General features: G+C 41.8%; 1 protein-coding gene across 9 annotated transcripts in view; it reads right to left on the bottom strand.

The window, feature by feature from the left end:
- Positions 1 to 11,953: 11,953 nt before the first annotated feature.
- RUBCN (rubicon autophagy regulator) overlaps positions 11,954 to 15,396 on the bottom strand; it is a 59,301-nt gene continuing 55,858 nt past the window's right edge. For 6 of the 9 annotated variants that reach the window (XM_033125832.1, XM_033125781.1, XM_033125804.1 and 3 more), the window contains one exon: positions 11,955 to 15,339. In XM_033125832.1, coding sequence (XP_032981723.1) covers positions 15,167 to 15,339 — 173 coding nt within the window. In that variant the 3' untranslated portion in view covers positions 11,955 to 15,166. Of the gene's footprint in view, positions 15,340 to 15,396 lie in introns of all 9 variants that reach the window. The other 3 variants (XM_033125812.1, XM_033125819.1, XM_033125786.1) reach the window with 2 other exon arrangements.

Raw genomic sequence — 15,396 nt, 5'->3', positions numbered from 1 at the left:
GGTGAGCCGTTAGGAAACGGCTTCTGGGTAAGGAGTCATACCTCAAGTAGCTCCTCTGTGACCATGCCATTGGCTTCAGGACAAGATGCTAGTAAAGGGACAAGCTGTGGAGCCAGGAATAGCTCAAACAGGGATAGGCGAGGAACCCACAGCTAATAGTTTGCACCCCTCCAGAGCAATACTCTTTCAACATGGTGGACAGTTTTATAGAGAAGAGGGTGAGCACTGATGGGGAGGGTTTAGGGAGGGGGACACCGGCAGCCTCCGTCTCCCCTCGATGGTTCCCAGTGATCCTGCTCTTGCCCCACACCTGCAAACCCCACTCAGCAAAACTGAAGGCCTGCCCTTCTTCTTACAAAGCAATTTAATAACATGTCTGTTATTATTTAAGTATGTCCCTTAAGGCTCCCACCCCCAATGTATTCCTACCAACGATGTGTAGCTTTCTCCCAAAAGGAGTTCTGGTAACTTTATCCATCCCATTGCATTTCCAGGGATGTCTGAGCAAACCTAACAAGTCGGTGCCTGGCAGCTTCCCAGTGAGTCTGCCTATCAATCTCAGTCTGGTCTTGTCATACCATCTTTCCTCCTGTCTTTCCTCCATCTTTCCTCCTGTCTCCCCCTGCCCTGACAGTGCATATTCTAGAGCCCCATGATTCCTGCACCTACAGGAATGTATCTGGACACTCCTCTGGACTCCCCAACTAAAACAGACTTTCCTAAGCTAATCATCAAAGGACATCTTATAAATATAAAGATGGATACACAGAGAAGCCACATTAAGCACTAGTAGGTGCTTAGTAAATGCCTGAATAAAGGAATTAATTAATTAAATTGTGAATATTAGCCCCCAGGAGGTGGGTCATGCCAGGGACAAAAGTGAATGAATGAATGAGGCTAAAGGCCAGGGTCCCTTTGACCTGATAGCCTGGCTCCTCACCTGTCTCCTGGTTTGGGGCTGCAGGGCTCAGATACAGCAGGGAGAGGAGAACCAGCCACATGTCTGCAGACAATGAGTGGAGACGTGTTTCAGGGACCAAAACTGGGGCTTTTAATACTTACCCATCTCGTCAGCTCATTTGGTATCTGCATCTCTGGGGAGGAGTGAACTGACAGCTGGGCCGCCATTGGCAGAGGGCAGGGTGTGGCACCAAGACGGTGGCACAGGTGTCCCAGCTGCTTGGCATAGCCTGCCCAAGTAGAGGTACTGCAGGCAAAAAGTTATTTTCCCATTTCCTGGAGTCTCCAGGCTCGTGAGAGAAGCAGAATCAGAGAGAGTGATCTTATTCTCAGGGACTTTGGAGTTCATCTAATGTGACACTCCCATTTTATAGATAAAGATACTGAGGCCCAGAGAAGACAAAAGGCACCCATTTCACACAGCTCGAATATTGTAAAGCTGCGGTGAGAACCCCAATATTCTTGTCCCCAGTCCAGTGTTCTTTCAATCAAAATGCAGTGGAGGAATTCGGAGAGACTCCTTGGGAGGTCCCATGAGCCAGGAAAATCAGCTGGGAAGCTCTATTCTCCCCAGAGGGGTATAAGTTGTCTACACCTCATGGCTATTAGAATGCTGACAGAACAGGAGAAGGTGAGGGGTAGAGATCTGAGGGGGATATCTGCTATAGGAAAATGAGAAAAGTCAGGTGACTCCATTGGTTACCTGGGAAATGTATAACTATGATCTGGTATTGGTTATGCCCTTGGCTCAACCAGGTGTTTGTTCAATCCTTTCATGTGGCAGAGCGTCTGCTTTAGAAGAGATAGCGACTGTCTAAGACAGATTCAGTAGTCATTCCTAACCACACCCTATCACCTTCCACTATAGAGGCCAGAAAAATTAAATCTTACTTTTCCAAACTCCCTTCACTTTGTGATTAACAATATAGTGCTGGCCAATGAAACATAAGTGGAAATATGCTAGAGAACTTCCAGTGTTTTGCTTTTTTATAAAAGGAACAGGCAGAAGAGGAGAGCTTGCTGACACTGCCCTTTCCCCTTGTCTTTAATGGGGTGTGATCCTGGAGCTGGGGCAGCCATTCCACAATCATGAGGCAAAAATTGCACAAGGATGAAAAGGCAATATGTTGAGGCTGGCAGAATAGAAGGATGGAAAAGTCCGGGCTCCAAAGACATCATTGAAAGACTGAACCATAGTCAGCAACTGTCTACCTTGGGGCTTCTTGGTATGTGAGGGAAATAAACCTCCATTTGTTTGTCATTCTTAGTTGGGGTTTTTGTAACATGCAACTGAAAGCATAAGCATCTAATGATAATCCTTGGAAGTGCTCCAGCCAGGCTGGAAAACTACTTTTAGGGAGGCCGTGGTAGATTGCACTCTGTGGGAGGGTGGATACAATGACCCACAAAAGTCCCTTCCAGCTCAGGGCTTCTAGGGCACTAGGAGATGGGAAATAATCTTTCTCTTTCTAACAGCCTCTGAATATTGGCTTCATGGGGACGTAGGGGATCTCGGGACTATAAATGCTTTCTGTCACTTTGCCATATTCCTAAAACTCATCAATTGATTTAACAATACTGTTTTGAACACCTATTCTAAGCCAACTCAGAGATGTCAACAATGAACAAGACAGACACAGTTCTACCTTCAAGGAATTTCAGTTTAGTGGTAAAAGAGACATAAAACTGGCAATTACAATACATGGTGATGGCTATGAAAGGGAGAAACAGCAGAGGGAACCAACAGGGGCCTGAGAGGTGGAGACGGAAGCAGGTGGCTTGGAAAGACTTTTCAGAAGTATACTGCTTATGCCAACACTTAGACGATGAGTAGGATTTATCCAGGTGGAGCACTGGGTGGGATGGGAGAATGTTCCAAGAGGGAATGACATATTTAGAAGTTCCCATGCCATACATTTTAATTCTCATCATTTATTTTAATTACTGTATAATACTGCATTATGATAGGAATGGAAAATGGTGCAGCTGCTGTGGAAAACAGTAGGATGGTTCCTCAAAGAATTGCCATATGATCCAGAAATTCGACTTTTAGGTATATACCAAAAGAACTGAAAGCAAGGACTTGAACAGATATTTGTACACCAATGCTCATAGCAGCATTATTCACAATAGCCAAAAGGAGGAAGCAATCCGTGTCTAATGTTTAACCCAAGTATCAATGGATAAACAAAATGTGGTATAGACATACCATAGAATACTATTCAGCCTTAAAAAGGATGGGAATTCTGACACATGTTACAACATGGATGAACCTTAAAAACATTATGCTAAGTGAAATAGCCATACACTAAAGGACAAATACTGTATGATTCCACTTACATGAGGTGCCTAGAATGCTAGAATGGTCAAATTCTTAGACAGAAAACAGAGCAGTGATTATGGGGCGGGGGGGTGGTCACAATAGGGAGTTATAGCACAGGGTTTCAGTTTGGACTGAGGAAAAAGTCCTGGAAATGGACGGTGGTGATGTAGTACAACAATGTGAATATACTTAATACCACTGAAATGTACATTAAAAAAATAGTTAAATGGTAAATTTTAGGTTATGCATATTTTATCACAATAAAAATATTGCACGATGTGTGTTCAATATTTATTCAGCCATTCTCTACTTGATAGACATTGGTTCCAGATTTTTAAATAAGTAATGTTACTATAAACATTATACATTTCCCTTCCCACACCTGTACAAGAGTTATTTAGGGTAGATGTCTAGGAATGGAATTCCTAAATATGATCAAATGGTCCTCTGAGTGGTTATAGCAATTTACCGTGTTTCCCCGAAAATAAGACCTAACTGGAAAATAAGCCCTAGCATGATTTTTCAGGATGACATCCCCTGAATATAAGCCCTAATGTGTCTTTTGGAGCAAAAATTAACATAAGACCCGGTCTTATTTTCAGGGAAACGTGGTATCTTCCCACCAGCAGCGTAAAAGGATTTCTTGTTCTGCATTCTCAACAACACTTGATAGTCTCACTTTTATTCATCATAACTCATTCTGGTTTTAGTTTGTATTTCCATGTTTACTACTGAGTTTAAGATTACTGACCTTTTAGATTTCTCTTCTATGAATTGTCTATTCATTGCTTTTGCTCATTTGTATGATTTTGTTTTTATGAGTTTATGAGGTTATCTTTTTCTTACTGAGAGTAAGCATCTATTACAAATTACAGTTTACTCACTCCTTTGTAAGGTTATATGTACTATAAACATTTTTCTCTGTGTGTGGCTTGTCTTTTCATCTTGTTTCTTTTGATGTGCAGGAGCTTTATATATTAAGGCAAATTTATCAGTCTTTTATGGTTTGTGCTTTTTGTGAATTGTTTTAAGAAATCTTTCTCTACCTTTAATTTTTTTAAATCTGTGTTTTCATCTACAAGTATTTGTATTTGTTTCCTAGGGCTGCTGTAACAAGTTACCACAAATCTGAATGGCTTAAAACAAGAGAAATATATTCTTCCACAGTCTGGAAGCCGGAAGTCTGAAATCAGGTGTTAGCAGGGCCATGCTCCCCTTGAAGGCTCTAGGGGAGGATCCTTCCCTGCCTCTCCCTAGCTTCCAGTGGTTGGTGGCAAATCCTTAGCATTCCTTGGTTTATAGGTGCATCACTCCAGTCTCTGTCATCACATGGGGTTTTTCTTGTGTGTCTCCGTGTCTCTTCTCCTCTTCTTATAAGGACAGCAGCCATATTGGATTCAGGAGCTACCCTACTCCAGTACAACCTCATCTTAACTTGATTGCATCTGAAAAGATCCTGTTTTCTTTTTTAAAATTTATTTTCCAATTATAGTTGATATACAATATTATATTACTTCCAGGTGTACAACATAGTGATTAGACATTTATATATCTTACAAAGTGATCACCCCGCTAAGTCTAATACCCATCTGACACCATGCAAAGATCCATTTTCAAATAAGGTCACAACAAGAGGTACCAGGGGTTAGGACTTTAACACATCTTTTTTTGGGGGGAGTGCACAATTTAAACCACAACAGCATTAAAATTTTGCTTTTCACATTTAGGTCTTTAATCTATCTGGAATTTATTTTTGTTTTGATCTAAAACAATTTTTTTCATATGAATAACAAGTTTTCAAATAACCATATACCAAATAATCTCTCACTTCTCCACAGTCATGTATCGTTTCCGTAGATGTATGGATCTCTTTATGGACTTTCCATTTTGTTTTCCTTTTTCTATTTATCTTTCCCTACACAAAGACCACACTATCTTAATTACGATAGCTTTAGAATATGTTTTGATATCTATTAGAGCAAGATAATTCTTTAGAATTTCCTTGACTATTTTTAACCCGTTGCACTTCCATAGTAAATTAATATATTTACTATAAATTAATAGTAAATTAATATATTTATTTTAAATTCTCTTTTCGTATTGCTCTATTCGCTACAGTTCCTGGGATACGAATTGTCCCATTGCATCTGCAGACTCTTTCTCATGGCAATTTAGAACATTTATTTTTCTAATTCAATTTTTTATTTTGAAATAATTGTAGAAGCACATGCAATTGTAAGAAATACCAAGTCCATGTACTCTTCACTAGTAACACAAAACTATAACACAACATCACAAACAGAATATTAACTTGACAGAGTCAAGATACAAAACATTGCCACCCACAAGGATCCCTCACATTGCCCCTTTACAGCTACACTCACTTCCCTCTTGCCTCCACCCCCACCTTCACCTTTGGCAACCACTAATCTAGTCTCCATTTCCACGATTTTGTTATTTCAAGAACATTATATAAATGGCATCATGCAAAATGTAACGTTTTGGGAATGGCTTTTTTCACTTAGTATGATTCTCTGGAGGTTCATGCAGGTTTCTGCTGGTATCAATCGTTTATTCCTTTGTGTTCTGATTAGTATTCTAAGGTATGGATATATACTGTCATTTGTTTTACCACTCAGCTGTAGAAAGTATCTGGGTTGTGTCTAGTTTTTGACTAATAAACCCACTGTTCACATTCATGTACAGGTTTGTGTAGGAATGTTTTCATTTCTATGGGATAAATGTGCAAGGGTAAAATTGGTGGATCTTATGGTAGTTGCATGTTTAGTCTTATAAGAAACTGCCAAACTGTTTTTTCCAGAGTGGCTGTAGCATTCTTCATTCCCACCAGCAATGAATGATACAATTTCTTTGCATCCTTGTCAACATTTAGTATTGTTACTATTTTTTATTTTAGTGATTCTGATAGGTATTAGTGATATCTTGGTATTTAAATTTGCATTTTGCTAATGATATTAAACATCTTTTCATGTGCTTGTTTGCCATCTGTATATCCTCTGCAGTGAAATGTCTCTTCATATCTTTCACTCATATTCTAATTGGATTGTTAATTTCATTACTGTTGAGTTTTGGCAGTTCTTTATGTATTCTAGATTCCAGCTCTTTGTCGGATGTGTGGTTTGCAAATATTTTGTCCCAGTTTGTAGCTTGTCTTTTCATCCTTTTAACAGAGTCTTTTCGAGAGCAGAAGTTTTTATTTTGATGAAGTCCAATTTATCAATTTGTACTTTTATAAATCACACTTTTGGTGTCAAATCTAAGAACTCTTTGCCTAGTCCTAGATCCTGACATTTCTCCTGCTTTTATTTCTAAAAGTTTCTAATTTTATATTTTACATTTAAGTCTGTGATTCAGTTTGAGTTAATTTTTGAATACGTCTGTGACTTAGGTCAAGGTTCATTTTTTGCCTATGGATATCCAATGGCTCCAGAACGATTTGTTGTAAAACCTATCTTTCTTCCAATGAATTGCTTTTGCATTTTTGTCAAAAATCGGGTAGGCGTATCTGTGTGAGTTATTTCTGGGTTCTCTATTCTGTTCCATCGACCTATGCGTCTATCCCCCACCAATACCACAATACCGGTTTTGCCTCTAATATCCTTTTCTGTTCCAGGATCCAGTCCAGGACAGTGCACTGTAACTAGTCATCATGCTCTGCTGGTCTGTGAGTTACTCCGTCTTCCCTTGTTTTTCATGACCTTGAGAGTTTTGAGAGTACTGGTCAGTTATTTTGTAGCAAGTCCCTCAAAGTGTGTTTGTCTTCTGTCTTCTCATGATTAGACTGGGGTTATGGGTTCTTGGAAAGATGTGCCTATGTCATCACCTCGTATCAGGGGTACATGGTAGACACATGACAATCCTGGTGATGTCAACCTTGATCCCTTGGTTAAGGTAGTGTGTGGCCATGTTTTTCATTGTCAAGTTGCTGTTTTTTTCTTTTCATACTTTTTTCTTTTTTTAAGTGAATCACTAATTTTAGTCCACCCTCAAGGGGAGAGGGGATTAAGCTCCATCTCGTGGAAGGGTAGAATTTATATACTCGTATATTGTTTGGAATTCTTCAGTGAGGAAGATTTGTCTCTTCTTCCCCATTTATTTACTTATTCAATCATTTATTATCAGTATGGACTCATGTACATTTGACATATACTTTGTCCTCCCTTTTTCACAATAATATTAAGATTTTTTCCCCATATTATTATCATGATGTTTATAACCATCATTATAATGGTTGTATCTATTTTTTGGATTATTTCCATTATTAACTTTGCATTCTTATAAATTATGCTGCAGTAAACATCTTTTAAAATAATGTTCTATGATTCTTTGTATTCCAGCTCTGGCATGGCTTTACCATTCTTCTCTCAGCTTACGTTGTAGACATGAAGATTTTGAAATACTGCAGGTATTTTTAGGACATACAAACATCATATCTGCTGATTTAGTTCCTGGCAAGGCAAAAGCTGGAAGTTTAATAATAAAGTGAGTGAAGGACATTTGGCATGTTATCTACTCTGATAACGCTGCTGGACAAAACAGAAATGGTTGCAGAAATAGTAGCTGAGGGAGAAGGGAGATGAGAACATTTTCATCACGTCAAGATTTGGGGAGGTAGCCACTGCAGAAATTTGGTGGTAAGAAAGGAGGTAAGAGCTAAGAGGGGAGGTAGTCAGAGGCAAGGTGAGAACCCTCTCTCCATTCCTTGCCCTACGGTGTACTTCTGATCATTCTTGTTCCCACTGAGAGGCAGGGAGGGAAACACATTGAGAACAGAATGTTTTCCAAGTGGTTCTCCCACTCTCCAGGAAGTCAGATCTGATGAATAGAAAGTTGATGAATAGTTGAAACCACATAAACTCTGAGGGCATGGGCACCCATAAAATCTGTCTATATTAGAGTCCCCTGTGGATCTCTGATCTAGGGAAACACAACAGGGGCACCTTAAAGACAGATCATCCAATTAGATGAGAATGCCCCAGGGTCAGTTGGCTTTATATTCATCTGAGATTTGGTGAGTGTTCTCTCGAGGCTCTTTTAGTGGGAAGAAACCAGATCTGCTCATGCTGGTAGTAATAAGGTAGAGAACTGCTATTACAAAGATCAAGGTGGTAAAGATGAAAACTGACCAAATTCACCTGATTATAAGACCCTAGTATCACAGGAAAAGGAGGCAGCCAGGATAAGCACGTGGGCTGAGCCTGTCAGGGCCTCCTTTCTGCCTGAGACCTCAGCATGGGTTTTTCTGGCTTCATTTGGAAGGGTTTGTGCTGGGTCTTAGGGCTATCCCTGGGTTTTTGCAGAGGAAGAGTTGCTGAGATTAAAAAGGACAGGTGTTTGACAGAAGGACGTCAGGGCCATAGCTGCAGCAAAGGCAATCCTTGTGAGGAAGGACCCTCAAAGGTCATTTCTATCCATTTGCCTCCTCATAGAACAGTCAGTTCCTTACATGTGAATGGTCACCTGGCAATTCATTCATTGATTCTATTCATCCACTTGTTTGTTGTTCTATTAGGGAAAATACCAATTAACAAGGTTGTGTGAGAGGGATCAAAAGGAGGGTTAGAGTGCCAAGGGTTCACAGAGGGTGAGTAGAGCAGAATGCGGTCAGGCAAAGCTGCAATGTTGATGAGTTAGCTCTTGAAAGGAGGAGAGATCACGGTGTATTTGGGAAACTGCTAGTATTTCAGGGAATGGCAGATTACTCTAGGAAGCGTCTGAGGCCATGTACTGAAGATCCTTTATGTGCCAGGAGAAGGAACTCAACTTTGTCATATGGGGAGAGAAATACTGGTGAGTTTTAGGCAGGGGAGTGTGACCCACAGTAATGTTTTCTGTCCTCCCCACTGCTCCAATCTCCTTATCCCCACTATGGAGGGAAACTGGGCGATATTTATCAAAATTATAAATGCATATATCTTTTGCACCAGCCATTCCACTTTGCAGAATTTTCCTACAGATATACTTGTATCCGTGTGAAATGATGTATGACCAGGATTTTCACTGCAGCATTATTTATATTAATAAAAGATTGAAAACAACTTAAATGTCCATGAATATGTAACTGGTTGAAAAAATTATAATCCATCCATGTAATGGAAAATGTACAGCCATAAAAAAGAATAAGGAAACTTCATGGCTGATATAGAAAAGTTCTCCAAAATATACTGTTAGAAAAAAAGCAAGGTACAGAAATGTGTATATAGTATGCTAATTTTTAAAGAAGGGTAAAGAATAAGAAAAAAATATAAACATGTATGTATATATAATTTGCTTGTATTTGCATCAAGAGACTGTAAGGATAAACAGAAAAGTAATGAGTGGCTACCAAAGCGGGTGAAGCAGAAATCGGGCACATGGGTAGAGAAATGCAAGGACTTTTCGCTGTATCTCTCTGTGTGGATTTTAAGCACGTGAATGTATCAGAAAACTAAGTTTAAATGTGATTAAACAAATAAGAGAGGAAGAGGGATAGAAAGAGAGAAGCAGCTCTTTCGTTCCCTTTCCATCTGCAGATCTCATTCCTGCTTTTCCCTTTGTCAGGACTTTCTCTTAGTTAGATCTGTGGTTACATGGCTTCCAATGGTTAAAGGAGAAACCTACAAATCTTTTAGTCCTTTGTGTAGAGAGACCCACTGTTGGCACCTAGGTTGAATTTCTTTCTTCAGTCCTAAGTAGAAACAGGCTGGAGGTGAGAGGTGGAGAAGAGAAAGGTGCCCTTTACTTCCCTGTTTTCCCCTTAGCTCTGCTAGTGCTAAAGCAGTTGTAGGTGTGCTGTGGAAGCTTGGGGGAGAAGCTGGGAGGCTGGCTCTTGTTCCTGCAGTGGACCAGTGGGGACCTACAGGCGTCACTGAAAGGAAAACAGGTGAGAAATTCCGGGGCTGTGAGAGAAAAGGACAGGACTTCCCTAGGGCTTGTGGCCGAAAGGTACTAGTCATCTGGCTGCACTGCTGCTGTTCCTCACTTGCGTCTCACTGGTTGGCTGTCACATCTCAGAGGGCTGGTCACTAAAACTCCCAACTACATTCTAAGAACCTTCCCCCAACTCAAGGTTTATTTTAACCCACTACCGCTCACCTCGCTGGTCTGGTATTAAGTGCACATCCAAAGTCAGAGCACAGCGCTCCGCTTTCTGTTCCTCCCCCAGAAGCAGTTCGCAGAACTGAGGGACAAGGGCATACATATTAAGCACAGCCTCACATTCTTCACACTGCTACTAGTGCTGGGAAGGTGCTTTCCTTTTTAATTACATTCACCTTTGATCTCAAGATCATCAAGCTCACAATGCGAAACCTTAGGCCATGGGGCAGCTGCTATCACTAAAACGTTAAAAGTAAGCAGTTTGATACCCGGGAGATTGGATACGCGAGAGGACTCTAATTGATCAGGGCAGAAGAGCCAGCAGGATATGGCGGACATAGGGATCCCTTTCTCCCATACGCTAAGCCAAAAGTTCAAAGGAAAAAGGAAGCAGGGCTGGGCTTCTCTTAAACCAGATGCTATAAAGACTATGCCTACCCTTTATACCATGAGAGGGCACACAGAGTAAGCCTAAACAGTGGGGCAACAGAGAATGATGAATGAATAAGTGAATGCCACAGGATGACTGCACAGCTCACAATTCCCCTTTCTTTGGGGTGTGCCCCCAATAGTCAGCGGTGAGTCCCCGACATAACCATAACTCTGCTCTCTGGCCTGCCACCCCCCCCACCCCCCCCCCCCGTAGCAGGCTCGAGAAAAACTGCAAATCTTACAGCTGAGGGTCCCAGAGCTACCCTGGTCTCTGCCCTTCCTGAGCCTGTTCATTTTCCTTGGATTCTGTAATTATGCCAGTATCTTTCCACTATCTTGCTTCCCAGTCTTTTGTTTCCTGCTTTAAAATGTCAGTCAGAGCAGATTTGGAGTTTACCTTCTTTTTAGATGCTTCTGGGTACTGAGGTGTCAGTGAATGGTGATGATTTGCCACACCCTAATCCAAACAAACCATTCCTCTCCTGAACGATGGCAGCCGTCTCCCTAGGATATCCCACCACTTCTGCTCTTGCTTTATTCTCTGCAAAGTGGATACTGACTTTTTAACCAGATCAGTCATTTCTCTGATTAAAGCTCTTCAATGGCTTTCCAGTGTTCTTCAAATAAAAACGGAAAATCCTTAGTAAGCCCTTCTTGCAGTTCTTTGCCCAGACTCCTTCTATCTTAGGACCATCACACATGCAAGTCCAGCTCTGGAGCCCTTTTCTCCCTCCTTAAAGCCTCATTCTTTGGGTCTTGGTTGAAGTATCACTTTCTCAGGGATATTTACTTGTCTCCAATCTAATTCAGGTCCCCTCTGTATTTTTTTAAATAACATCTACTCGTTTCCTTCATAATTACATATTCGTTTGGTGACTTTCAGCAATATCTGTCTTCTCCCCAAGACTCTAAGGGCCTTAAGGGTAGGGATCTCTTGATTTTGCTCTGTACTATCTATGCCCCAGAGCGGAGCAGAAACCAGCACACAATAGATTCCATTTGATGGATGAATAAATAGGTAGAGAATGGCAAGGCTGGGGACGTTTGAGATGCAAGATAAAGTAAAAAAAAGAACGAGACAGATTTATTTTAAAGACAAAAATCAACAGTACTTTATGACAGGTAATGGGAAGGAGATAGGTGCTTTTCCTGGCCAAACATGTCACCTGACTCTGAGAGGAAGGAGTCAAAGACAACTAAATATTTAAATTGGGTGACTAATGGTTAGGTTTGGGGAAATATTTATATTGGGTTTAGATATATCAGTTGGAGATGACCAAGGGACATCGAAGGGGAAATGTTCAGAAAGTTTCAGGGTGGAGCTGGAACTCCAGCCCTGTCCTGGGCCACAGGACAGAAACTCAAAGCCAATGGGACTAAAGCATCTAAGACGATTCAGATATCGTGGAGAGAAAGATTTACCTCACGTTACATGATAAAGGGATGGAGAGGGGGCACGCCCATGCACTGGAAGGGACTATGTGCCACAAAGTCCCTTCATACATGAAGAAACAGAAATCCAGACAGGCGAAGTGATCAGCTCAACACCACATAGCAAGCCAATGATGAAGCATTCCAACCTGTAAGGTCCAGTTTTTTCTAACCTGTAAGGTCCAGTTTTCTTGGCATTGTAACACAGAAACCACCTGAATTTTCAGACATGCCTGCTTTACGGTAGACACTCAATACCATTTCCTAATAGTCAAGGCAGGCAAAAGAAAGGCAGAATTTTGTTTGTTTAGTTTATTAAAGATGACAATGAGCTGTTAGACTGTGTATGAATTACAGCAAGTAGAAATCCAGTTCAGAAAACGAGTTGTACACACACACAGAATATCTCTATTTAGACTCTTGCTCCTTTTATGTTAATTCAACAAAAGCTCTAAAGCATTGGCAGAGAAAGTCAATAACAGCCTCATTTAAGTGGACAATATTTGCTTTCCACTCTTCTGCTATGTCTTGAATCTTGTCTCTACCTTGTAAGCAAACTTTTCCCCCTTCATTTATTGAAAAGAACACTTCCTCCCTCCCATTTCATTCAGAAGGAACTCTCTTCAGTGCATTCAGTGCTTCTCCCCACAACAGCAGGGGATATTCAGATACTGGTAAGTTGCAAAGTGCTTTCAAAACATCCCATTCTCTTTCTTCTCCCCCCCACTCTCAAATAAATAAATGGGTATTGGGACAGTGACGACAGCAGTGTCAGGGTCACGAAAACAGATATGCAACCTAAGGGGATGGGGAGATAGAGAAAAATAAGTGAAAAACCAGAACATGGAAGATTGTTGATCTCAGCTTTAGAAACTGTGTCAGCCTTTTCCATCCTTTGATCCTATGCTAAGATGAAACAGGCAGGAAAATCATCAGAGTACATCTCTCCTCCAGTGTAGTGACTTGGTGTAAGGAGCTGGATTTGTCATTTAAACCAAAACTGGAAGTAGAGCTCACCATTTTTACAAACCCCTGAGTCTGAATCTGAGACCTAACCCTTAGTGAGATTTGAGTTTTGTGGGGTCATTCCCAAAGCTCCCTGAAGGACCAGGGAGCTGCCAGTCAACGCTTCAAAACTGGGCTGGGCCGGAGGCCTTGGCTTTCAAAGGCTCCCCCCACGAACTCCAGGAAGAACAGTCTCAGTGTCTTTCAGCCTGATGCAGCCTTCAGATCCCAAGTTTGAGGCAGAGGGACCAACGCCATGGGTCAGTTCCTTCCTGCTCCCTCTTGCCCACGTGGAGCTTTGGCTCTGGCCGTTCCCTCACTGCCCCTTCTACTTCCTGTGAGACTCCTCGTGCTTCCAGCTCAGGCACTTTCAGCTTCCACCAACCATGTGTAACTTTCTGTTCACCTTCCTGGGGCAGCGCACACACCAAGTTTTTTCCTACTAGCAAGCAGCTATGGAAAGACAGGTAGGTACACAGGAAGAAGAGAAGTCAGTCCTAGAACAAAAACGCTGAGAGTTTTTGTTCACAGAGCTGCCAGCCCTCGGAGCAGTGGCCCTAACCAGTGTTTTACATACAGGTCAGGAGCTACAGCAACTTAAAGAACACTACAAACATAGACGTGGTCCTGTCAAACAATTTTCCCATCAAGACACACATTTTAAAAAGGGGTATGTTTGTTAAAATTAGTAATCTGAAAAGGATGATTGAACAAATGAATATCACCAGGTTAAAGAGTTAAGTGCATAATTGGCATAAAGGCTCTTGTTATACCAAGAACACAGGAACATTCACTCACATCCACAGTTGGCAAGTTCTCTAACACCACTGATAGCAGGAAGCTTTGCCCCCAACTTTGACAAAAAACTAAGGCAGGAGACCAGCCACCAGGGAGGGTCCCAGCTCTGTTACAGGAAGGAGCGAGAGAGAATGGAGTTGGGCCACCCTTTTACTCGGACCCACAATGACCATGTAACAGAGGACATACAGAGAGGCAAGACGACACAAATAAGTTGGTGGATGGGTCTCTGTCCTCCGTTGAGGATGGCATCAGGGACTTGCCTGAGGTTGAAAGATTATACCTGCACCAGAGCTAGAGACCTTATCACCTAAGAGGAGACCAGCAGCTCCTCTCACTGAACAAATTCTCCTAGAGCAACAAGTTGTAGCCTCACTTATGCTCAGTGTGAGGCTACAAATGGGCCTGGCCCAAGTATCAGTGCTATTCTTGCTTCCAGCCCACCAGGGTATAGTCAGCTGTCAGTCACATCATCTATGCCTAGAATACTTCAAACAAGGGCATCATGGCTGCCTCTTTGAGGTCTCTGTGGATTCCAGGGTAGTACCAACGCTGTTTTTATGGCCTTAAAAATATCTAAATAAGCTGGACAGAATGTCCACAATGTAGTCCCATTCTCTGCTGCTTCTCCTCAGGGCACGGGTCTGACCCTATTCCAGGATTGGGAGAGAGAAAACTCCATCCTCCTGTTTCAGCAGCAAAGGAGAAGTGAGTTTGTTGAGAAAGGCCTGGCTCAGAAGCTCCAGCACTAAAACAAAATAAAACTGAAAATGATACTTAAGATGCAGCAGAAACCAGATCTGGTCCAAGTGGAGGAGGCCATGGATGTCAGAAGGACTGGGTCTCACTGTCCATTCCCCTGACAGAGGCACTAGAAGCTTCACTTAAGGACCCACGTGCCAGTTCTCATGGAAATACCTGGTATCTACAAATTGTTACAACACACTGGACCCCACCAACCTAACAAAGGTTGGCTATATATGGACATTAAACAAGTAATAAAAAAATAATAATGATAATTAAAAAAAAAAGAAAAAAGTGGGTATAGTCCTTAAAAGGGTGGCTCAGTTCTGCGTTCTGTGACCCTAGTCCCTAGGAAAAGGGTTTCACGTGCTTTCCTCAGGTGGTTTCCAGGACGGTAGCCTCTAGGGCTTCAGTGGGTTCCTCCTCGTAGTCGGACAGGAAGGACTCCAGGCTGTGCTTGGCCAGCAACTCCCGCCGGGCCTGCAGCCGCTCACACCGGGGACAGCTTCCAGACTTGAAACAAGCTTTATGGTAACATGCTTTACACTCTGTTCAGGTTGGGAAGGTGAGAGAGAAGAAAACAATTTGTATTACCTCAAGCTGGA

Source organism: Rhinolophus ferrumequinum, chromosome 2, assembly GCF_004115265.2.
Source record: "Rhinolophus ferrumequinum isolate MPI-CBG mRhiFer1 chromosome 2, mRhiFer1_v1.p, whole genome shotgun sequence".
In the NCBI taxonomy this organism is placed as follows: Eukaryota; Metazoa; Chordata; class Mammalia; order Chiroptera; family Rhinolophidae; genus Rhinolophus; species Rhinolophus ferrumequinum.
This window is presented reverse-complemented; position numbering and strand designations above follow the sequence as displayed.